The 25872-nt window shown below is 45.3% G+C and overlaps 1 protein-coding gene across 1 annotated transcript in view; it reads right to left on the bottom strand.

The window, feature by feature from the left end:
* The window catches only part of ALKBH3 (alkB homolog 3, alpha-ketoglutaratedependent dioxygenase), a 49650-nt gene extending 25299 nt beyond the window's left edge, over positions 1-24351 (bottom strand). Inside the window, exons 1-7 of the mRNA XM_029911507.1 lie at positions 24235-24351; positions 21915-22027; positions 20362-20396; positions 17378-17425; positions 14318-14421; positions 6868-6956; positions 3584-3793 (exon numbers count right to left, since the gene is read on the bottom strand). Of these exons, the coding sequence (XP_029767367.1) occupies positions 3584-3793; positions 6868-6956; positions 14318-14421; positions 17378-17425; positions 20362-20396; positions 21915-22027; positions 24235-24313 (678 nt within the window). The 5' untranslated portion in view covers positions 24314-24351. The remainder of the gene's footprint in view (positions 1-3583; positions 3794-6867; positions 6957-14317; positions 14422-17377; positions 17426-20361; positions 20397-21914; positions 22028-24234) is intronic.
* Between the last annotated feature and the right edge of the window lie 1521 nt (positions 24352-25872).

The following is a 25872-nucleotide window of genomic DNA, read 5'->3' as shown; positions in this document are numbered from 1 at the left end:
GGAATGATAGGATGGAAAGAACTGCATCATGGGATGGCGAATATGCCCCCATCATGCACTGAGATCCATCCTCAGATCTCCCAGTGGCAGAGGGTGGCAAGCTGCACAATGGGATAGCTATCCACAATGCAACGTTCTGTCGATGCAAGAGCACCGACTGTGGATGCGCTCCGCCAACAGAAGGAGCGTTGTGTGGCTGTGCACAACCCGATGCAATTAAAGCGGCATATGGTTGTCAACATAACTTAAGTCGACTTAACTCAGTGTCTAGCAGAATTAGGAATTTAAATTCTCATGCTCAACTTTTAAAGGTGTTGTGCAGGTGATTCCTTTGAGGATGAGGACTGACAGGTCAGATATGGAGTGATCACTTTGTGAAAAGTGTTCACCCACAGGTGCACAACCTGCACAATACCACCAGGCTGAGGAGGATCCCTGGCAGCCTCCCACAACACATTCTCCTCTGCTTGCGAAGAACATATTCTGACACAAGAACTGCTCTCGAGAGACAGAGTAGGCCCAGCAGTCTACAGTGCTTTGCCATTCATGGGATCCTCCTTAACCCCAAATGAACAAAAAGGAAGTTTTCCTACTGCACGTCTTACTTTAAAAAACTCCCAAATCTTCCACCTCCTAACTTGACTTGATTTTATTTCTCTAGCAGAGGTTGACTTACACCTTTACGCTGTTTTTCAGTTATCTGAATGCAAATTAAAGTAACCCAAACTTTTCTTTTTACAGCTGGAAATGTGTCTTTGTTTCATACACAAGCCAGCTGAACTGAATTTCTCTGAAATTTTCCAAGAGTACAGATGTTTAAGCTGAGATCAAATATGGAAAGCTATGCCTAAATGAAACTAAGGTGTTATAGTGAAGATTCCTTTGCAATATTAACTCTAGCATTCACTGATGCAAATATTATAATCGGGAGAGACAGAGAAGAATGCTCTCCTATTACAACGTTTATATTCCGGCTCCAACCTCTCTGAGAGCACAGCCAAACTTTATACCACTCAAAATCCCAGGCCCCAATAGATCATCACCATGCCAGAAAAGCTCCATAGCAGATCTCATGAAGACATATTGACAAGGAGCAGAAAAAGCAGAGGGTGTTAGGAAGATACGGTGATCTGCTTCTAAGATGTAAACAGTTCCAGTATGTTTCCAGCAAGTGATGTTGCCAGGAATGTCACACTTTCAAAGCAAAGGAATACTCTTTATTTACAAACTAAGATTCAGGAGCCTTGGGATAGGAATATTGAGGAAAGGAATGAGTGGCCCTCAGGGATATCTCTATTAGGAAATCATACTTTGCTTCACGCTGCATTGTATAAGAAATTGTTCTATCAAGTTAAAGGCAACAGTCAAACTTGTATGGAGTGGGCGCGATTCTCTCCTTTCCCCATAGTGAACAAATTTCCAGAAGCTGAGAATGAATAGAAAGCTTCCCCACAGGCTATGTACATTTAGTATGCTTCTTTCAAGTGCTAAGGGAAAACTGCACCGTTCACACTGAATTACAGTGAACTTCACTAAACCCTGACCCTCCCAAAAGAAATATTCCCTGCATCTAGTCAATCCTGCCACTAACTAAAGCTTCCCAAAGGAGTCTCTTGTTAACTTTACCTGTAAACAGAACATTACACACTAATATGGCCACTGGTGCGTGTGACTCACCTGTTTTGGAATCAGAGAAATACTGAACTGAGGAAGAGACGAGTGGGGGAAATTAGTACACCTCTACCTCGATCTAACGCTGTCCTTGGGAGCCAAAAAATCTTACCGTGTTATATCGAACTTGCTTTGATCCGCCAGAGTGCGCAGCCCCGCCCCCCCGGAGCACTGCTTTACCGCGTTATATCAGAATTCGTGTTATATTGAGTCGCGTTATATCGGGGTAGAGGTGTATGAAATGTGACTCGTAATTTACTCCTCCCAAGCAGAATCCAGTTGTGAACTTGACTGTTCATGCAGACTACCAAAGTGCAGCTTTTAATAGCCCCTGTACTTATATGAAGAGGTTTTTCCTGATAGTTTAGTAGTTTTCTACATTGCTTTTTGTATCAATGTATTCAAAGCCGACAGCAACTTCCATCCCAAAGTGCTTGCAAACTATATAAAACCACTCCACCCACCACTGAAATGCAGAAGCAATTTAACATTACACAATAATAGCACATAACAGTTTAGGACAGACAGGGAGGAAGAAGAAGGCAGAATATAACTGCCCAAAGTCAAAATACAGTCAGCTCAGGATACCGGACTGATTCGTTACTTTTACCAGGGAATCTTCTATGACCACAAATGGTCAAGACCTCAGGTTTGCAACTCATGAGGAAGTTAGCCCTTCTGAAAGCACAGCATTCCCAACACAGTTGAGTCAGCCTTGACTCAGAAGGGAGAGTGTTATCTACTTAATCATCAATACCATTTCCTGCAGAATCAGGGGGAGTCCAAGGAGGTGCCCACCCAAGTAATGGCCTGGCTCAGACTCTGCTTAATTTGAGAGGTATGAGGAGGCAGTTTGGCATCACAGAGAAAGAAATTAAATTGCTCTCCTCCTTCTTGCCCCCAGTCCATTATCTCTCACTACTCACTCATGCACCTGAGCCAGGGAGTGGCCATTGGTAAGAGGTCTTTTTATGTACTGGACATCCACTGGAGCTGCTCTTTACCCCACATACCTTATAGTTAGGCATCACTTAACTGGTGACAAAAACGGTAGTTCGGTAAGTCTGTGTGTGTTTACCCTGCGAGAACCGCCTTCTAATTTTATGTGCCCACTTCTTGCAGGGGCGTCTCCTGACATTGCTCTAGCTCAGTGGTTCTCAACCAGGGGTACATGTACCCCTGGGGGTACGCAGAGGTCTTCCAGAGCGTACATCAATTCATCCAGATGTTTGCCTATTTTTACAGCAGGCTACATAAAAAGCACTAGCAACGTTACAAACTAAAATTTCATACAGACAATGACTTGTTTACACTGCTCTATATACTATACCTGAAATGTAAGTACAAAATTTATATTGCATTTGATTTATTTTATAATTATATGGTAAAAATGAGAAAGTAACCAATTTTTCAGCAATAGTGGGCTGTGACACTTACGTATTTTTATGTCTGATTTTTGTAAGCAAGTATTTTTTAAGTAAGGTGAAACTTGGGGTACACAAGACAAATCAGACTCCTGAAAGGGGTACACTAGACTGGAAAGGTTGAGAACCACTGCTCTAGCTAACTTGGAAGGTCTTTACCATGGCTGCAGGAATCCTCAAAATGTAATTTCACTGTAGTGAAATGTTCCTGTGCATTGTTAAACAATTGTTGCATTCCAATTCAGAATGGCCGCATTTCAGAGATAGGTGAAGTGATTCCTGTATTTATTGTATCCAGGATATGGTGTGTTTTGGAATCATTTTGAGTGGGACATAATACATTGGAAAGCAGATACAGTGTCCTCCCCTTTTGGTGATCTTGCATTTCACGGTAATGTAGTATTACTAGTGATGGGAACCTCACACTGCTATCTAGATCCCAAGAATTGAGAAAATGAGAATGAGGGGGAGAGTAAGAAAACACTCACAGGTGGGGGTTTCTTCCTCATCTCAAAGATTCGGGTGGCACCAAGGCTGAGCGAAGCAATGACAGGGTTTCTCCCCAATGATGGCTCATCATCACTGTGCCAGTCGACACTGTCCTTCTCGTTTCGGTACAGATTGCAGAGCAGAGAGTTGAAGGTGTGACCGGTGGCCTTTTCGATGTGCTCCTTCAGCATGGTCAGCAGAGGATGCCACTGCAATCAGCACAGCAAAGTGGTCATAGGGAGAAGAGCAGGAGGTGAGGTAGACGCACTGGAGAAAGTGCCAGTACAGAAGGGGAAAAGTTTCAGCGTATCAGAGAGGCGAAGCAAAAGCAAAATCACTGGGATTAGAAGGGGTACAAGGCCCACAATATTTTTGCATAATAAACGTGAAGCCAACTGACCCTATGCCTCTCCTAAACTTTTAGTACATGCTTCCAGTGCAGCAGAAGTGCAGCCCTTCTGCTCTGTGTGGTCATGTTAGCATTGAGTCATTGCTATTTCATCACCAAGGCCATGCTGCCATTCTGCTTCGCATGGCCATCTGGCCTTTCATAGCATTGTGGCTGTTCCAGCCCTCCTGGTTAACTATGAGAATGAAATCTGCTTAAGGGGCCCAGGGATAAACATTATGGGTGCTAACTGAGATGATGACTAAAGAACACTGAACGGCAATCTTCTATGACCACAAATGGTCAAGACCTCAGTTTTGCAACTCATGAGGAAGTCAGCCCTTCTGGAACCAGTGGCTAACTGGCACATGAAGCCTGGAGTTGTTCACCAGGAGTACACGGTGAGTGCTGGCATAACATTGCCACTCTGTGTCCCTGCATTCCCTGCCCTAATAGTACTGCTTAATGAGCCCAGCTCACCTTCTGTGTTTTGATTGTAATGTTCTAATAGTTTATGCTATAAAGTGATTCAAGACATAAGTGGATCTCAAGCTCCATGAACTACAGCCATTGTATTGTTAACATATTTCTGTGCCCAGTCTCTATAGCAATTATACAGATTCTACTGTAATTGCTTCCAATGCATCATGGGTATTTAATAATGATTTTACACATTTATATCATGCCTTTAATTTGAGGATCTCATAGTGCTTTTAGCCAGTAACTAAGTTTCTAGCCCCAATGTGAGATACGTCAGAATCATTACCCCATTATATAAAAGTGGAAACATTGAGGCACATGGGGTTAAGGGATTTATTCATGGTTGCACAGCAAGTCAGTGGCAGAGGACAGAATAGAACCCAAGAGACTCGGCTCCCAGTCTCCTCCTCTATGCCTCCTTCATGTTCACCCGGGGTCCGTTTGTCTACTGGCTCTGGCATTGGAACCTAATCACAACATTCTTATCTATCCTATGTATTTCTAGTTCAGTCACCACCTCAATACCTAGGTGCCATGTGAATGATTATCTATGAAAATAGCTTGTAGTTCAGGGAGATTATTGCATTGAAGTGTCACATTTAACAAGTGGGCTGCCTGAAGAGAAAACCATTGGATCTCCAGGATTACAGTTTGTGAGGAATATGAAATGAACTGACAGGAGAGGGCTTACGAGGAATTACCAGCACCACTTTCTAGTAACTGCCTGATCATTACTGGATTTCTTTGATTTCCACTCTGACAATATTCCTACCGGCAACCTCATCAGATAGAAATGTGGATGCGAATGTGTGATTCAATAGGAACTCCACTGTAAATGAGCAGTAACTGAAGTCCTCTTGTTATGAAAGGTTACCAGGTTACCAAATATTTCACTGCTTACAAGGAAACATCTTTCTAATATCATGATTCACACAACCATAAGCACTTATTAGGATTTCAAGTTCCTATTATCCTCACACTTACTTTATTATTATTTTTTTTTTTAAAGGAGGGGTGATGCTTCTGTTACAAATCAAACTTTCAGGGCCTGATACTTGGGTGCGGCTAAGCTATGCTCTAAACCTCTATCCCTCTACCTGGATCCTGAGGTTGCTTTAAGATACACTGGTGGTAATGGTCCCGTTCTGCCAGGCAGGGATCGCCAGAGCTATGCAGACTTTATGCCACATGGGGAGTCCTTCACACCAGGGAAAGCCCCAGCTGCAAAGGAGTCAGAAAAGGGGAGGAGAAAGAGAGAATCAGACTGACAGTCCTGAAGACTGAGGGTCTTTGCCTTTCCATAGAAGAAGTACATCACACACAATGGTAGGCAAGTTTTCTTCATACTAACCCACCACCTTGCCTCATCTCTAACCTCATACTAACCCCCCACCAACTGGTAATAGCTTTCACTGCTTAGCTATTCTGAGCTGGATTTGAACAACCAATCTGCAGGTGAAAGGCTCCATATGGCATTGCCAACCTCCAAAGCCATCCAGACTCCACCACCTCTTTCTAGAAAAACATTTAAATAAAACACTATGTAACTGAATACATCCCAATCCATGGGCTGTCTGTATTTTTCCATCCTAAATTACACAGCCTTTACTAGAGCATTATCATGACTGCCAGACCCTTCCATCTCAGATTGTTTACTCAAGCACTGTGTGCAAAATCCAATTTCCCTCAAATTCTGTTTTGTTGGGACGCATCTTTCCTTGGCAGCAGTGAAGATATCTGGGACTCGACAGAAGCACTCTCTCATGTAACCTAGTTCTCACTAGTTATTCTTAATTTATGGCTTAAAACATGGGAATCTATTGCCATGGAAATTCCAAACAAAGAAACGTCCGGAGACAGTCCAAATGGACAACAGGTTGACAGAGTGTGACTGAGCATGAACAAAAAGTCAACAAGTCACTTAGCAAGGTTTCTGACCCTTCAAAAAATAGCAAAATGACGTGGGAAATTATACGGTACAATCTGATCACACTCAGACACGCAGAGAGAATATGCCTGAATGCTGCCTAAAGAAGAATCAAGAAGTGTTTATTTTTAAAGTTTCTTAAAGGGAGTTTATTATCATAAATAATATGATATTGTCTCTGAGGCATACAGAATGGTTAAGAGACATGCCCAACGTCAGAACTTGGTCAAAAGCAGAACTTGGAATAGAATTTAAGAGTAGTGATTGCTAGTCCCCTACCACCAGAAAAGGCTCCTCATCAAAGTGATAAATTATAAGTCTGAATACATCCACAAATAATGAAACTCCATAAAGCAGGCATATATGCCATTGACCTACTTTGGTAATCATGAATCAGATCAGATCACAGTGCAAATGTTTGTCTATCTTTTAAAAAGTTGTTATTACTGCAATCTACAAAGAAAAAGCCATCATAAATTAGTACATACATTAGGATTTGGCTGCATCGTTAACCTGGAGTAAGTGTAAGGAAGTTCCCCATACCAGGAAGTAAGTCTGGGCTCCTTGCAAGATAGATCTAAAGAAAGAACAATAGGAAAACTTTACAAATCAGGTATCAACTGGCTAGGAAGTGAAGAGGTGAAAGTGCAAGACTGTCAAGAAGCTTCTTGCAAGTGATGATCAAGAAACAATAACCTTCTCACCCCAAATTAAAAGGTGGCTCCTAAAAAGTGCTCACCCCTCCATGAAGAGTCTAAATGGTACCCAATGAAGCAAGTAAATTCAGAAATAGGCCTAAAATTCTAATCGTCCCTCTGTGTGGGGTCCATGCCTTGCAGAGGTCTCAGAACCACGCAAAATTTCTCATCTTCTGGGCTACAACAGGTAGGCATGTTGGGGTGAGGTATGGATGGTGAGGCCAACCTTAAGCTTTACCTGTAGCTTCTGGTTGCTTTGCTTTCTGTTAGTTTAAATGCTGCCCAAAACATTCACATCAGTTTTAGGGAATGTCTACTGAAAAGGATGGAGCAATGGGAAGGTGGAGCATTGCTGAGGTACGATGTAAGTTGTGTGCAGCTGGGCTGAACCGGAACATTTTGCCAGATATCCCTAGTGTGTGGTTTGATCCTAAAACAGGATAAAAGCACTTTCAGCATCTTCAGCTTGTGGCAGAATTAGCTTAGTGGTTACTTCACGTGTTCGATAGGTAACTGTTACCATTCTGCACTCCCTTTAGTATGCCTCAATAAAAGACAGTTACCTTTTCCGTAACTGGTGTTCTTCGAGATGAGTTGCTCACGTCCATTCCATATTAGATGTGTGTGCTCACCACATGCACCGGTGCCGGAAGTTTTTCCCTCAGCAGTATCCGCAGGGGACCAGCTCTGGCACTCCTGAAGTGGCGCCCGCATGGCGTGGTATAAGGGGCCCGGCCGGCTCCCCCCACCCTTAGTTCCTTCTTGCCAGAAACTCTGACAGTGGGGAAGGAGGGAAGGTTGTGGAATGGACATGAGCAATACATCTCAAAGAACACCAGTTACGGAAAAGGTAACTGTCTTTCTTCTTCGAGTGCTTGCTCATGTCCATTCCATATTAGGTGACTCCAAAGCAGCACCCCTGGAGGTGGGTAGGAGTTCACTGAGGTGTAGATTGCAACACAGCTCTGCTGAACCCAGCATCATCCCTGGCCTGCTGAGTGATGGCATAATGAGCGGTAAACGTGTGAACAGAGGACCACGTTGCGGCTCTACAGATGTCCTGGACAGGGATGTATGCCAGGAAGGCCGCCAAAGATGCCTGGGCTCTCGTCGAGTGGGCTCTGACAACCAGCGGTGGCAGAACCCCCACCAGGTCGTAACAGGTTCTTATGCACAAAGTAATCCAATTGGAAATCGTCTGCGAGGACACTGGACAATCCTTCATCCTATCCGCTGTAGAGATGAAGAGTTGAGTCGATTTTCAGAAAGGCTTGGTATGTTCTAAGTAAAAAGCCAAGGCCCTCCAGATGTCCAGGGCATGAAGATGCCTCTCTTCACTGGTCTTGTGAGGTTTGGGACAGAACACCAGGAGGAAGATGTCCTGGTTCATATGAAAGGTGGAGACCGCCTTTGGCAGGTAGGCCGGGTGGGGCCGCAACTGAACCGTATCCTTGTAGAAGACTGTGTATGGTGGTTCTGAGGTCAAGACTTTAATTTCCAAGACCCTTCTCGCCGACCACACCGCCACCAGGAACACGACCTTCCATGACAGATGGGAAAGGGACCAGGAACCCAGCAGTTCAAAGGGCGGGCCAGTGAGCCTAGAGAGGACCAAACTAAAATCCCACTGCAAGAAGGGAGCCTGCACCTCGGGAAGAGTCTCTCCAGCCTTCTCAAGAATCTGACCATCATGTCATGGGAAAACACCATCTGTCCTTGGATCAGCGGGTGAAAAGCGGAGATGGCCGCAAGATGCACTCTAATGGAAGTGTGCCAGGCCCTGGTTCCTCAAATGGAGCAGGTAGTCCAGGACAGCCTGTATGGAGGAAAGCGAGGGAGAGATGCCCTGTTCGGACGTCCAGCGGGAAAACCTCATCCACTTGGCCAGGTAAGTCAGTCTAGTTGAGGGCTTCCTACTTTCCAGGAGGACCTGTTGGACTCCTTCTGAACAGGTCCGCTCCTCCGGGTTCAGCCCTGCAGCATACACGCCGAGAGATGGAGGGACCTGAGGTTGGGGTGTAAGAGCCGACCGTGGTTCTACGACAGCAGGTCCGGTCAGTTGGGCACGGGCCAGGGCTCATGAGCATGCCAAACCAATTCTAGCGAGGCCACGCCAGGGTGATCATGATAATCTGTGCCTGGTCTCGCTTGATCTTTGCCAGGGCCCTCCTGATGAATGGAATCGGAGGGAACGCATACATCAGGCTCCCTGACCATGACAGGAGGAAGGCATTGGAGAGGGAGGCTTTGCTCAGACCCTGTTGAGAACAAAACTGGTGGCATTTCCTGTTCTGTTTGGTAGCGAACAGTCCACTTGGGGAGTTCCCCCCCTTTGGAAGATCATGCAGGCTACCTCGGTATGGAGTGACTACTCGTGGTGAGAGGAGAAGTCCCTGCTGAGCTGGTCTGCCAGTGTATTCCTGATGCCAGGAAGGTGACAAGCTTCCAGTTGGATTTCATGGCTGATGCAGAAGTCCCACAGATGGAGTGCCTCCTGACAGAGAGCTGACGAGCACGCTCCCCCTTGTCTGTTGATGTAGAACATCGAGGCTGTGTTGTCCACCAGGACTCGTAGCACCTTGCCCGACAGGTGGGGCAAGACGACTCTGTACGCCAGCCGGACTGCTCGGTGCTCTTTGACGTTTATGTGTAACCATGCCGCCTCTGGGGACCACATCCCCTGTGTCTGAAGGTTGCCAAGATGTGCCCCCAGCTGAGGCGTCTGACACCAACTCGATGGAGTGAGGAGGGTTGTCGAATGGAACCCCTTTCAGGACTGTCTTGTTGGTCCACCATTGCAGCGAGGTAAGTATCGCCTGGGGAATGTAACAATCTTCTCCAGGGGGTCTTGGGACTGGGAATAGACAGTCGTCAGCCATTGTTGCAGGGGACACATCCGGAGCCTAGCACGGCAGACCACGTAAGTGCATGCTGTCATGTGGCCCAGCAGGCGCAGACAGACCCTGGCTGTAATCAGAGGGAATGCGGAGACTTTCTCTATGAGGTTCACCATCGTGTGGAACCTTTCCAGCAGCAGGAACACCTTGGTGCAGGTAGAGTCGAGGACTGCTCTGATTAACTTTATCCTCTGCACTGGCACGAACGTCGACTTGTCGTCGTTCACCAGCAGGCCCAGAGAGTGGCACGTGGCTTGAAGAACCACAACATCCCTTCGGACTTGAGACCTGGAGCCACCCTTGATGAGCCAGTCATCGAGGAACGGGTAGATCTGGATACCCTAGCACCTAAGGTAAGCTGCTACCATCGACATGCACTTGGTAAACACCTTCGGTGCTGTCGCCGCCAGGACCGTAAACTGGTAGTGGTGGGGCCCTACCGTAAACCGGAGGAACTGTCTGTGTCCTTGAAAGCTCACTATGTGGAAGTATGAGTCCAAGTCGAGGGCGGCATACTAGTCTCCCAGATCCAGAGAGAGGATAATAGAAGCCAGAGAGACCATGTGGAACTTTAGCTTCTGTAGGTACTTTTTGAGGTCTTGCAGGTCCAGGATGGGCCGTAGACTGCCCTTGGCCTTTGGGATTAAAAAGTACCAGGAATAGAACCCCTTGTTCCTGTACTCAAGAGGAACTTCTTCCACCGCACCCAACTGTAGTAACCCCTTTACCTCCTGTGCGAGGAGACTCGCATGAGAGGGGTCCTTGAAGAGGGATGGGGAAGGTGGGTGGGAAGGGAGGATAGAAAGGAACTGGAAGGTATAACCCCGTTCCACTGTGTTGAGGACCCAGTAGTCTGAAGTTATAGCAGTCCAAGCTGGAAGGAAAGGAGAAAGGTGGTCGGAGAACACTGGGAAAGATGGATCCGGGGAATAGTCTGGAAGGTCGCCCCCGGGCGCATACTCAAAACAACTGTTTGGCTCCCTGCTTATTACAGGTCGAGCCCGACTGGGCAGAGGGTGGTGGCAAGTGGCTCAGGCGGCGCTTGTAACCCTTGGCTCATTTATGGGGCTGGTCCGGTCGAGGCTGACTCCCCTGGCCCTGCTGTGGTTTGAACTGCTTACGCGCCGGGGCTGGGGTGTAGAGACCCAGGGTTTTTAGGGTGGTACGGGAGTCCTTGAGGCCATGCAATTCGCTCTCTGTTTGCTCCGCAAATAGGGCCCTGCCATTGAAGGGCAGGTCCTGCAATGACTGCTGGGTCTTGGGGGACAACCCAGAGAGGAGCAGCCAAAAGACTCGCTGCATGGAGATAGCGGAAGCCATGGTGTGGGCAGCAGCATCAGATGCTGCCTGGAGGGCCGCCCTGGCTGCAGTTGTGCCCTCATCGATGATTGCTCGGAACTCCTTCTTGGAAGTGTCGGGGAGCAACCCTTCGAACATGGCCATGGCTTGCCATATATTGAAGTCATATCGGCCAGGGAGGGCTTGGTGATTGCCTACTCTCAGCTGAAGGCTGGAAGACAAATAAAGTTACATACGAAAAGAGCCATCCTCCTTGAGTCTTTATTTTTGGGGGTTATCCCTGCCTCTCCTTGTGGTTAACTGCCTCAACCACAAGGGAACTGGGGGCAGAGTGGGAATATAAGTACTCATGCCCTTTGGTTGGCACAAAGTATTTATGTTTGTCCCTTTAAAGATGGGGTCAGGGAAGTGGGGGTCTGCCACAGGGCATTAGTGATTTTGGAGACCCCTTAATGAAGGGGTAGGGCCACTATGGCGGGAGCCGAGGACATTAAACAGAAGAGTCCTCAGGCTCTCTAATTCCTCTGCCTGAAGCCCTAGGTTGGAAGTGACCCTCTTCAAAAGTTCCTGGTGAGCCCTGGCGTCATCCTGAGGAACTGGGTAAGGGGGCCCCGTGACCGCCTCGTCTGCCGACGACGAGGACGATGCCAGTGCCACGGGAACTGCCACGTCCATTGGTGGTCCAGCAGCTTGCTCCCCTGGGTCCTCCTGAACCTGCAGGGTCTTACCCCCGAAGCCTCGAGCACCAGAAGGGGATGGGATTCCGAGGCTCCTGACACTGATTGGGCAGCCTGGGAAGGCTGGGTGAACCCCCAGGGGTTCCACGGGTACCATGGCACCGGCCACTGCTCTTGGGGCCATGGGGCAGGTTTTGGTGCTGATAATGTAGTCGGCACCATTGATACTGGGGCTTGTCGTGCAGTCAGAGAACTTTGCTCCGAGATGGAGCTACCAGCCGAGTGGTCAGTACCGGTTGACCAGGATTGGCTGAGTGGTGGCTCTTGTCTGATCGGTGCTGGTCGTTGCGGCCTGAAGCTGACCTGTCCAAACGAGACTGTCTTGGTCAGGCTCTCGGGGACCAATGGCGTTCAGTGGATCTGCATCGGATACCCAGTGATCCATGCCTTACATACTCAACCAGTACCGGGACGCCAAACGGGACTGGGAGCTACTACGGGCCAGTTGCTGGGAGATCGTCCTGAGTAGGGCAATCTCCTTCTTGGAGACGGGAGGAGACGGCCTGGCGATCGGCGGTCTCTGGTGTCCGATTGGTCCCAGGATTGGTACTGGGCCCTTGGAGACGGTCGGGGCCGGTCCTGGAGTTCTTGCTGGGTAGCACGTGCCTTAGAGGGTCTGCGCCATTCCACTGGTGAGGTGCACCTCGAGTCCCTCAATCGGTGCCCCTGGTGCGGGGACCAAAGAGGGCTCCACTGAGCCTGCCTCTCCCATCCTGAGGCATGACGGCTTCAGGTGGGCGAGCGATGGCGGGCTGTCCCTCTCGATGGGGAATGGTGCCGCTGAGGCAGTGACACACATATAGGTCCCAATGCGGGTTTTCTCTGAAACTGGGGTACTGCTGGAGCCGGTGTGGGCGGCACTGGGAGGGTCAGGATCTCCTGAGCCACTTGAAGGGCTTCGGGCATCAACAGCACCTGAAGCTGGCCCGGGCCTGCACTGCTATCCGGAGTTGCAGGCGAAGTATGGGATGGGCTGCACCGCTCAACCTGAGGCCCAAGTTCCCAATGGGGGTGTTGAACTGCCCAACACAGGTCGTGGCTCGCCCCCAGCCCTCTCCACTGCCTACTCCATCAGGAGCGCTTTCAGACGGATATCATGCTCCTTCTTCGTCCTAGGTTTGAAGGACTTAGAGACAGCACTTGTCACTTATGTGCCCTTCGCCTAAGCACCTTAGGCAGCTGCTTTGTGGATCACTGACGGGCGTAGGCCGTTTGCAGCCATCGCAGGACTTAAAGCCAGGGGAGCGGGGCATGCCCCATCACCTGGCTGAGTCCCATTCAGGACTAACGAAGAGTTGAGAACTACTAACTATATACAACTATATTACAAGTTTTTCAAATTTCACAAGAACTGAGAATGAAAAAATGCTAGCCGAAGCAGCAGAAGTTCCAGCAGTGTCACTGGCAGCAAGAAGGAACTTAGGGTGGGGGGAGCTGGCAGCGCCCCTTATATCGCGCCATGCGGGCGCCAGTCCAGAGAGCACCAGAGCCGGTCCCCTATGGATACTGCTGAGTGAAAAACTTCCGGCACTGCGAGCATACACACCTAATATGGAATGGACATGAAGCATTCAAAGAAGAAATGCAGACTTTGAACAGGTTTGTTCAGGACCAATGGCTTGCTTGGCAGGACTAGGACAAGGGTTCTCTGGGCCTGTTCTATACCAGTTAGATAACATTATAACTTTATGCCCAGTGCTGAGTAACAGCGGCTAAGCAATAGCACAGGTGCCTCCCAGTGAACACAACTGGAATAGCAGGCATTTCACATGCTTACTGCACACAAGTGTGCCTGAGTCTAAAGTAAGGCTGTGTTCTTCAGTCTAACAAATTGCAACCAACATGCTTTACAGAATTAAATAAAATAGAATAAAAGCAGAAAAAGAAAATGATATAGGCAAAGACAAGGGAGAAGAGAATTATTTACTGCTGAGATTTTAAATGAGAGATGATATGTGGAGAGAAAGAAAAAAGCAGGGACTGCAGAGGAGAAGACTCTAGCAACATCAGTGGTGAGAATATTTGAAGGGACAGAGCAGAGCAATTCTAGGAGGGGAATTTTCACTTTGATCTGGAATTAATGGGGCATCACAGAGTTGTTTGAGGATAGGATGATGCGGACATGCCTCTTTAGATATGTAAAAACCGAGCCGCAGCAGCACCCTCTACACCCGTGAGTGTGGAAAACTGAGACTTGGGAGGGAACAGACAAGGGAGTTCTAATAGTCATGGTGATAGGAAATGAAAGCAAGAGTAAGGATTTTGACATAGGAGTCAAGGCAATTACATTAAGTACTGCACATTTACCCTGCCTGAGGTGAGTCCTCTGCCTCCAGGGGATCTCTTGGAGCAGTTGTTCAAACATCCAGTCTGCTTGTTTTGAGTCAATGAAGCCAGGAATCAAATGAACCCTATTGTAGAAAAGTTACAGATTGAAGAGAGGAAGCGGGAAACGTACACTGTGCATATACCTGTTTTTTTATTAAATACACCTCTACCCTGATATAACACTGTCCTCGGGAGCCAAAAAAAAAATCTTACTGCGTTATAGGTGAAACCGTGTTATATCGAACTTGCTTTGATCCGCTGGAGTGCACAGCCCCGCCCCCCTCCCCCGGAGCGCTGCTTTACCGTGTTATATCCAAATTCATGTTATATCAGGACGCTTTATATCGGGGTAGAGGTGTAAATGTTTTTCAAGTTTTTAGATGGAGCCAAAATGAAAACCTTCAAGTGTATACAGTGCCTCTTCATGCCCCACACATTTTTGTATTATCGATAGGCAGAAAAATCTGGGAAGTATTACTGCTAACTCTGAAGCAAATAAAGCAGGGGAAACGAAAAGCATTTTAGCTAGTTGAATACATGAGATTAGCAGCTTTTGTTTTAAAATGTATTGAAGCAGTAACATTTTAGGCCTTAATCAGGCAAAATGCTTAAACTCATGTGGCTTAAAGTTAAACATGTGCTTAAATGTTTTACTAAACTAGTGCCTTAAATTCCACAAGACTGTTCTCTGTTCATATTTTCATTATTTTAAAGCAAGTCAAATTTCATACCTAAAAATTTTCAGCATTGCTTCTTTAACCATACAATATAGCCACCACGCATTCATTTGTCAGCGGAAAATAGGAGTGAAGTTACCAGTCTGGCTTTCCTATTAGGTCACATGATATCACAACTTTGACCAGGAAAAGGATATAAATGAATGAAAAGTAGAACTAGATAGATAATCCTAATATAAGTAAAGAAGAGAGAATAGCTGTCTTTGCTCCAACACTGGCAGGTCAGATTATAAATAATATTCAGAGATCAGTTTAGAGGCATAGAGTATTACCATCCTAATTCACCTAAATCTCTGTCTAATCAGAAAAGACTAGAATCCTAACAAGAAGTGGGCAGGCAGGAGCCAGGAGGGGGAGCCTCCCAGGGATGCTTTAGAAGCTAGACACCAAGAATTAGGAGGATCTAAAGTCAGTGTCTGCAGTTACAACCCACATTTTCAGTAATGGAATAACAAACAGGTAGAATTGTGACCCTTGTTTCTTTCAGTACTTTTGTTGCAAAACACCTGAAAAGCATAAGCCAAGAGAATTGCATCCACACACAAGCACATCTGTGATAAGATGATTCCTGCTAGTCACAGACAAACAAGAATGGCTACCTAACCAAAGAGGCTCTGAGAGATTTGTTGAATTCTTCCATGTAGAGAATCTAGAAGGTAGCATCAGGACTGTTCTCATGGCTTTTGCAGGCATTTCTGGACTGGCAGTAAGCTTGGCCTATGTGATACAACGAGCCATGGAGTGCCTTGTTCTTGTTCTGGACTACCTAGAAGTTTTTTATTGGCAAGATGGCTGTGTATGGAATGAGTTTCATTTCCTTAGCACAGAGTTGTGATCACAGATCACTGGAAATGTGGACTTCTGTTTTGGATTAGAAGTACTAAAAAGTATTTTCTGCAAATAAGCACCTACTGCTACCAGATATACCAGTTTCAAGTGGAACTGTTGCTGAAATATACTTACATTCCATCAACAATAAAAAGGGGTAGTCATCTTGAAGTGTGAGAAGCCTGAACTCCTTGCTATAGCTAGTCAACTACTAGCAGCCTGTTAAAAAGCTGGATCCTGTTGCACCAAGGCTCCTAAGGCCATCAGTAGAGCCCTACATGGATACAAAATTTGTATCTACATCTGATACGCGATTCACAAAAATGATTGGTGGATATAAAGCGGATATTCACAGATTTGCAGGGCTCTAGCCATTAGTATGCCCCTCTGTTACACTGCTGTGACTCCCAGGAACACATGCAGTTACAGAGATAGGGAGTGCAGTTGTAAGTATGTACACATTTACAGGGGGTGTGGCGGCTGTACAGAGAACTTTGTAAATGTCTATAAAACTGTATAATATATACATTTTTACAGAGATTCTCTCTTTGAGAAAGTTGACTTGATAGATTCCAAAATCACTTTATTGAAATATCATGCTTCAGCCCAAAATCCTAAAACGTTCTTTTTAGCTGATACACAGAATAAAGTCTCAATACCAGATTGGCTAATCTACTGGACATTAATTCCCTGGAAATGCCCATTGTTTAAGCAGCAACACAGGGCATTTACACATGAAACGAACAAAGAGAGAGGTTAAACCTTTCCCAGGTATCTTCCTTTAGATTAACAAAGACTGCAGGCTGGGCTGTTTCCTTGGGACTAACGACCAGCTGAGGATAATAGGTATCTTGGACCATAATACTATGAACTGGCCTTTACTGGTCAGGACATGCTCTGGGCCTACTCTGTTACTGCTAAATTATCCTTCCTGACTGACAAAGTGATGTGTCCCTTCTTGGTTTGTATTTGATAATTACCAGGTCAGAGAGAAGTGCTAGCCCAGTAACGGGAAGATACTCTGCATCACCTAACATCCTGATCCTGGTAACATCAGGGTTGTGATGATTCCAAAATGCTAAAAGGAAAACTACTGTCCCAAGAGTTTATAGTGACCTACACTAGGGTATGGACTAATCAATCAAGGCCACTTTATCTATTCCACTACACCACTGGAAGTTGAACACAATAATAACCTGCATAAATTCATTTTCACTCACACCAACAATAGATTCCTAACCTTTTCCATGCTGCTCAGAATTAACCACATTGCTGCAGCCTGATGTACCAGTTATGCCAGGGGCCAGAATCCCCCTCCAGCGCCATCTGACACATAAGGTGGCATGGGAGAAACAACATCCCTGCCAGAGCCATCCTCTGCATCACCAAAATCCCAGTGGAGATTAGACCTTCGAAAGACTGAATGCCATTACTCAATAGCAACGAAGGTGCTGAAAAAAAAAGATCCACTTACTGAGACACTCCTGTTGGCAACGTGCTGATCTCATACAGGCCCTGTTCACTGAGGACATAGAGAAGAAACAGCCATCAGGTGGATGAAATACAAGAAACAGATAATACATATGGATAACTATGCATGGTCCAGTCACCTACAAACCTGGGTTAAGGAAAGTGGTCTAAGGACAGTGCAACATACTACCATGAAGGAGCAATGAGGCTAGGGAGAAGGAAGCCAGAGACAGGGCCAGCAGAAGCTGGGAGTGCTGTGGAAACAACATGCTCTACCCTCACAGATCACCTCCCATTGCTTGTGGGAGCCTCCACTCTGGCCAAATACTCACTATAGGGTTTACAGGCTCCAGAGAAAAGTAGAGAGGGATGATGGAGGGGAGCTAAAGGAAAAAGGACCTCACGGCCCTATTCCCCTTCCAAATACATAATATAAACACACACAGTCTGACTCATGCTGAGGAGACCACACTCAGGAACTTCAGTTAGAAGAGTTACCCTCATTTTACCTAGCCCAGCAAAATAAATATGCTGTGGGAAGTGCTACGTGCCACATATAAACCAAGTGACAGATTTGAAAATGACATTTTAACTGCTGCATGAGGTAAAATAGTTGTTCTATCAGCTACCTGCTGCATTGCTGTGAAGTGCAGATATTGGTCTACAAATGGTCTGCCTGAGCTTGTCTCTCAACTACTTCCATTGTTTCTTTCACTAGCTCCAAACATCATGCTCTCCCATACGCCTGAACAGCCTACTAACCACCATTACCCACCTCCTCCCCACCCTCAGAGAACTGTAGTAAATGTATGGTACTCTGAAGCATTTCCTCCACATACATTTGGTTTCGCATCCACACCAATCCATATATGATGTTTTGTAATGACTTTATTAATAAACAAGACTTTGCACTTGTACATCACTTCTGTCGAAGAATCTAAAAGCGTAGATCATTAATTATGCTGCCTGTGAGGTACATATCATCATCCTCATTTTACAAAGGAGAAAATGAAGTACAGAGAGTTAAAGCGACTTGCCCAAGGCTATAGAGCAAGTCAGTGGTAGAACAAGCAATATAATTCACCTCTCCTGATTCAGTCTTCTGCTCTATCAACTACATCACACTCTTGCTTTAGAATGTATGTTCTTTGGAGCAGGAACTCTGATCTGTGCTGCACAATTATTTACTGTACAGCACTGTGCACATTTGCATGCCCACAGAGGCTAACTTATATAATGGTGAGAAAAGTGATATTTAATGAACCATGTATTGCACATCATGAGGTGTTTATGAGGATTGCCGAAGCAGTAATCCCGAAAGACCTGTGCAATAATGTTCAGCGACTTAGTGAAGAAAAGGGCATTATATGAACTCTATCCTGCTTGCCAGATTTTCATAATGGCAGCTGCGGTCTCCCCCACCCTGACCCCCCTTAAACAGAAGTAGAACAACTGAAAAGGGCCAGTGGGCCTTCAATGTATTTCTTAAAATTATGTATTTATTAAGTTATCTGGATACAGCTGTACTTTCTTTCCTTTCTGTTATTATTCTATCACTCACTCTGAAATGGGAACTGTGAAGCTTTAATAAATAGACTGAAAGGTCAGCTACTTTCACAGCTTCTCTAAGTGCCTCTAGTGAAATGCTATTTGGTAACATCCTAAAGCAATGATTTCTCAGTGAATCAGGACAGAAAACTCTCTGCACGTCCCATAACAAGAGTACATTAAGAGGAACTATTTCCGCAACCACACCAGTGCTGGGCACGTGGGTGTTTCACCTGGATTAGTTTTCTGTAACCAATAGCTATCTAGTCTACTACTTGAACTGCAGATGTAAAATTCCAAAAAGGAAAAATATTTACAATTTTTGAAAGAAATAATAAATGACTGGCACAGTAGATTAAGAGTTAGCTCTACAACCCAACTCTGAGGAACTGCCCATTAAGGAAACTCCTCTAACCCCAAACAAATCTCCATTCCAAAGTCTGTAATTTAATGATTGGATGACACATGCAGACACACAAGGAATAAGCGTATCCTGGGAATGAGCTCTCCATGTCACACTGGAAGATCATCAATGGCCTGAAGCACTTGAATACACAGCCCCACTATCAGTCTGACGGTGACACCTACGAACAGCTACAATTCTTCAGCCCTCATGGTAAAAAGTGTTTGATCTGCCATCCCGGATATTTGCACTAAACATGGGACAGATGTAGCCTGGAATTTTGACTGCATCTGGACCTGCCCTTACATCAAGAAGTTTGGGATTTCAAGTGTAACTTCCAAAACAGTTTATATTACGGATCATTCCAGATAAATATGTTAACAAGGGAGAATTGATAATACATACACACACAGCAACCTAACTTTGTTGGGAAGGAAAAACAGGTTTTAAATCTAGGGACCTTCATCATCACCATTAACGCACTGACCAAAGTATTAAAAATATACCTAACAGTTTACTTGATTCTGCTCCTGTTCTGAATAGAAAAGCAGAAAAATTCTTCAGTGTGGAGACCCCCCCCCCGAACACACACTAGTTTTGGATTACAAACCTCCAAATACACCCAACCTAACACCTTATCCCCACGTTACAAACCCGAAGCATAGAAACAACATTGTCATGGCACAAGAATAAAGAGGATGGGAGAAAGCTGTGTGTGTTGATCCTACCACCTTTGCACACATCCAAAACCATTATGTATAACTGACCAATTTATTACAAAGCCCCACTGTTCTTTCCTACTGGTTTGTACAAACCCAACAAAACAATTAAAACAAGTGAAAAAAGATTTGGACTTTACTGAATATAAAATCTGTTTGGGATCAAAGAGTTGAGTCTGGACCTCATATTTTGTACTGAAAATTCTTTCCACAGATATAGCAATTAGAAATGCAGAAGACCCATCTAGCCCATCCCACCATGGGCTGCGGGAGGAGAAAGTAACACAGTGAGGGTAGCGAAGCCAGTATTATACTCACTCTATCACTCTTGGCTCTGGAGCTTTGCGTTCCACCTGACAGGCAACAAGAAAACCAGATAAGTAAGTACACCAATGGGCTGACATGCCTCAGCTATACAGGGCTGAACTCCTAGCCCTGTGGTGACTGTGTAGATACCAAAACCTTCACAGGGACTTTGATCCTAGTCCCAGCCCCACCTCCAGTAGAATGGATTTGGGATTTCAACACCTGCCTGCCCCTCAGTACTGAAATGCTAATCAACATACACACACACATTCTCTGGCAGTTTTGGAATGGTGACATTATCACACTGAAACACCCACCAGCAGCTAGTACTTCTTTGGAATCACGTGCTAATTACAGCAAGTATGGCTAGCTAGAGGAGAACTGGTTTGCTCATATAGCTGCTGGACACCAGCTGAGACTGGAGAATCGCTTTCCCTGCCTTCACAGATGAAAAATCAGAAGCGACTCCCTGGAGGAAGGGGCTGAGCAATTCTCTAGTTTCAGACAAGCAGCAAAAAATATAAAGAGAGACTAGGCAGCAAGAGCTACTAGTCTAAAATCCCCTGCATAGCTTGGGATGGTTGTCTCCTGTGAAAGCCAGAAGTGGTTTAATCTTTACCACTGCAACAGAAAGGAAGGGTGGGGGGGGGAGAACAGGCACTAACTTTTGTTTTTGCCCGTGGATGCTTTCCATCTTCTGGTTTCACTGTGAGCCATGTACATTCTCCTGCCACCTACTGGTGGCTCGTGGGTACTGAGCACCCCCTATTTTTTTTCCGTGGGGGCTTAAGCCCCAGAGCACCCACGCAGTCTGCACCTACATAGTAGGGCTTCAGTCTAGAATGGAAGTCATCAGCAACCATGCTGTCCTGATAATCATTCCAGTTATCTCAGTGATACCAGCTTCTCTCCCTCAAGTAAATGTCACTCTTGGAGGGCCCATTCAACTATACCATTTTCAGTTTGCCTCATCATAGTAAACCTCCTTCCATGTGAGGAAAGCAGGATGTAGTCCCATTCAGAGAGCATGTTGGCACAGTTACAAGAAAAAAGTGAGGCACTGCCTTTTCAGTCTTACAGGGCTAAGCAACCAATCTCCAATTCCATGCAAGAAACTCACTTCCCACGGGAATGAGCACATTACCCTGTAATCCCCTGGCAGACCAAGGGGTAAGGGTTGAAACTTGGATCTTACTCTCCTCCGCCCACCAGAAATCAGAGGTTGACTATGCTGCCAATGAAGCATTCCCAGCAGAAGGAGCAATAGGCAGAGCTCATTTTTCTGGCTTTAGACCAGAATATTTTATTTGCTTCTGCTGAACAAAGTGGCACTGGTAGCAAATGAAAATCAAAATATTTGTGGTCGGTTAAGATGATCCTAGCTTCCTGTAAGCCACACATGCAATACGTTTGTAAAGTGTGTGTTATAGAGGCCCAAAAAGCTTGGACTGAGATATCTGTATTCTTGAACTACACCTCGTAAGGCCAACTAATTTTAAAAATAAATTGTTCTTCCACTTATCAACAAAAAGATGAGATGACAGGACACCCATTTACATTTTTACCTCTGCTGGTTCTTTAAACACAAATTGTCTTTTGGGTGGAAGCTGCTCTCTTCTCATCCAGGTCTGATCAGTGCCCACTGACACAAGATTCCTGGCCGCAGAAGCCCCTGGAGCTAAGGCAAAGAAAAGAACAGGCTCAAGCAAACTAGTGGGATCAGAGAAATGAACATCTCACTATGTGGAAAACCCAATATTCCTTTAAGGGACAACTAATGGAATCACTGTTCAGTTTTCAAGGATTTCCCCCTTACATCCAAGTTTTAAAAAAGAGCAAGGGAAGAGTCAGACGTGTTTTTAATAATCATTAAAAGCACCTAAAATCTAGGACAGGAGCATTTTTAACTAATTTATAAACTGAAGTAAATAAAAATGTAACCCAATTGACAAAGGTGAGCCATTTAAAATCATAGTGGCCATTGTTTATGTTAGACTATGGTAAGTTAAAGGTAGTAGAGGCTTTCCATCAAGGAGCTCATCCCCCTATGGTGCTGAAAATATGAGAGTGGCGTGGCTTCAGGGAATATTATGGTTCTACTCAAAAGATATTTAGGAAATGTGTTTATTACATACCCAAAAAATCTACACACCAGGGGGCTGAATTAAGGTGATACAGGCAACTTTAATTCCAGCATTTCCTACCTTCTGAGCACTTCAGTTTGCAATGCTCTTTTAACAGTTTTGCGTGCGTAATTTTCTAAGTTAAAAAAAAAAAAAACTAAAAAAAGAGAATTCCATCACAGTCTGGGAGCATAATGTAGTAAAATCTCATTTTGTGGGCAAGTTAATGACAGCAAGGTAAGGGAGGTGTCATTTTGATTCTGTAGATTTTTACCAATCAAATGACACCTCCCTTACCTTTCTATCATTAACTGGCCCACAGAATTACACATGTTCCCACATTTCATGTGGAAACATACTGAGCACCCCCACTCTGGTATTGGTCATCAGCAAGACTGGAACCCGGATACCCAGCACAGACCACTACAATTTGTGCTGCAGGAGAAACTGGTAATAAGCTGTGATCCTCCGTATGAATCAACCACTAGTGGGAGACAATATACATTGGGGTGACTTACATGATTAGTTTTTTGCAAGCATAGGAATACTGGGAATCAGGCATCCTGGATTCTATTTCTGGCTCTGCAGAGGAGTATGGACAACACTTATGGAGAGCACAGCCAAACACAGATTTGGCACAACATTCTAAAAGGCAAAGAGGCTGTGGAGTAGACCTGGGTCTACCATTTTGGAAACCTGAATTCTACTCCCAGCTCTGAAGTGCCCTTGTGCAACCTCTCAGTCATCCCATCTTGAATCTTGGGAATTAGATTTGTCTGCTTGATAAGAAAGATACAAGGACCTTCTTGATAATAATGAGTGTGAAGAGCATGGAATTATTAACACTAGAGTCAGTGGAAGGTCTCCTCCTGCACACCTTCCCCTAGGCCAAACGGTATTTTGTTTCTGCTGCAGCATTGTCCACCAAGGCAGGATCGCTAGCTCTATGCTTAGTATGCACAAGGCTCAGTGGAGGTAGGGAGCAGCCTCAGTGCAGACAGAATGTATAGAGATTTTAAAAGAAAGTCTATAACAAGTCCTACATGTGCAAATGGAGACTTTCCCTTCTAAGTCTGCAAATTTCAGTACATTTCTACAGGGGCAGCAAAAAGCTCTCTCACCCCTCAGGACTATTACCTTACCAAATTTCAAGTTCTTATTCAAAGCATGAAAATACTAGAGCTCCTCAAATAAATGGCTGGGGAAAAATGAACACTGGCAAAACTACCCTACCTGGTTTTCCCTAACTTCTTTCTCAGAATGGATCATCTATTTTTCTGAAATTTAAAAACAGATAAGTAAATAAATAAATCTGCACGAGGCAGAGGGCAAGCATGGAAAGTTTCAAATCTTCATGTTACAAGGTGGCAAAGTTATATGCTAGAAAAAACATGGGCTTCTAATGCAAAGCATTAGACAGCCCAACTACAGGTGTTCCTACCAGCTCCCCCTAGAATACTAAATGTCTGGGTCACAGATGAGCAGTAAGTCTTTATATAATTCATTTCCTCAAGGCAGCTCAACTCAGCTAAACTATAGCTATAATTTCCATGAGGATTGATACTTTCTCCAATATTCCAGCGGGGCTATTTGAATCAAATGATGTGTCCAGGATCACACAAGAAATCAAATTCATTCAGGATTAGAACAGCTCTATAAAATATTAGGAAAAACTTAAATAATTAAAATTATTAAAAAAAAAAGACAGGAGAAAAAAGATTAACATAACCAGGAACACACAAAGAAATACACAATATCTTGCCTGCATATGAAGCTGTTCTGCTCTTAACTGGTCCAGCCCAGCCACCCTGTACTCTGGCTCTCCGTCTTTTATCTTCCATGATTTTTCACAGCATCTTCCAGCACTGGTCTAATTCCCTCCCTGTGTTTCAAACATAAACAAGCTGGTTAGGTAATTTAGAGCCAAGTACAGTATTAAAATATCAACAGAGTTTATGGAAACACTTTTCTAGTGAGCTGGTGCATTACACATTATTGACTTCGTCACTTGCCTTACCCCCACTGTTTAATTTGTTCCAGGGCTGAGCCCCTGAACCTCTAGGCTTGAAAGTTCATAGCCCCAGCACCTCTGGGCTTGCTGCATCAGTTATGAATGTAAAAAAATTGCTTGAGCCCTGGCACATAATTTTCTTGAGCCCTGGTACCTCTTTCATTACAAATTAGGCACTGCTTACCTCCCAACAAAACCTGCCCAGGCAGACCTTAGTAAGTAATTCTGATTTCCTATAATGTCCCTTTCCTCACTATTTATTCCTTTTCTTACACTCTTAACCTAGCCCTGCTTTCTAATCCATAAACTCTACAGGGAGATGACCTACACATCTCCCCCAACGGGGGAGGGGGATTTTATATCTGAGTATTGTACTATGCATGTCCAAACATTCCACATCTTTTCTAGACAGACAGCCAGGCACCTGTTTCAAACATGTGACCATGAAAGCCTTCCTTTAGGTTAGTACATTTCGCAAACCTGCTAGCTGTGTAAGAATATCCTATAAACAGAATTTATGCTGGCCTTGCGGATGTTCCTTAGCATCGCCTAGTCTAATGACATCTATGTTGCCATAGTAACTAGGGTACCTCCTCAGAGAGGAAAAAGAAATATGGGGAGGGAATGAAAACAACAAGGAGTCCAGTGGAACCTTAAAGACTAACAGATGGAAGGAGGGAATGAATACACGATGCTAAATAAAACAAACCAACAAATGGCTGGGCAATAGGCTGTGCCTGTGCTTAACTGCAGTTAAGTTTTACTTAACTTACCCTAGTTTTACTATACAGCACCCAGAGCACCAGAGAAGCTAAGTGGGCACATCTGTGCATGTGTAGGAGAGTGTTTGCTCGCGTGTGCATGGAGGAGGACAGTGTGTGCGTGTGTGCACGCACAGGTGCAAGGGAGTGGTGGTTGGTGGAGGGGAGTGTTGGGAAGGAGGAGTAGTTGTGTGCCTATTGGGAGCAAAGAGGAGTTTATGTATGTGTTTGTGCATGAGAGGGCACAGAAGAAGGAATAAATACTGGTGAAAGTGTGAGAGCATGTGTGGGCAGTGGTGCTAGAACAATTTGTATAGTGGGGCTGCTGAAAGTCATAAAAAAAAAAAAACTATAAACCCTGTGTATGATGGAAACCACTTCAAGCCAGGGGGTGCTGCCACACCCCCAGTACCAGCACCCCTGTGTGTGGCAGGGGGAGGGTGAGAAGGAGCAAAATGAAGGGAATTGTGTGTGGAGGGAAATGGGGCAGGAGTGTGAAAGGAGGTGTCTGAGGGTTGCAGAGGAGAGTGGGCATAGGGTGGCAGGGAGGGTGTGCAGCTGAGTTTGTGCATGGGGCAGCAGAGGAGGCGATGTGTGGGGGTGCAGAGGAGAGGGTGCGTGCAGTGGT

Source organism: Terrapene carolina, unplaced genomic scaffold (assembly GCF_002925995.2).
Source record: "Terrapene carolina triunguis isolate 2854851 unplaced genomic scaffold, T_m_triunguis-2.0 Scaffold96, whole genome shotgun sequence".
Taxonomy (NCBI): Eukaryota; Metazoa; Chordata; order Testudines; family Emydidae; genus Terrapene; species Terrapene triunguis.
Note: the sequence above shows the minus strand (reverse complement) of the source record. Positions and strands in the feature narration are given on the sequence as shown.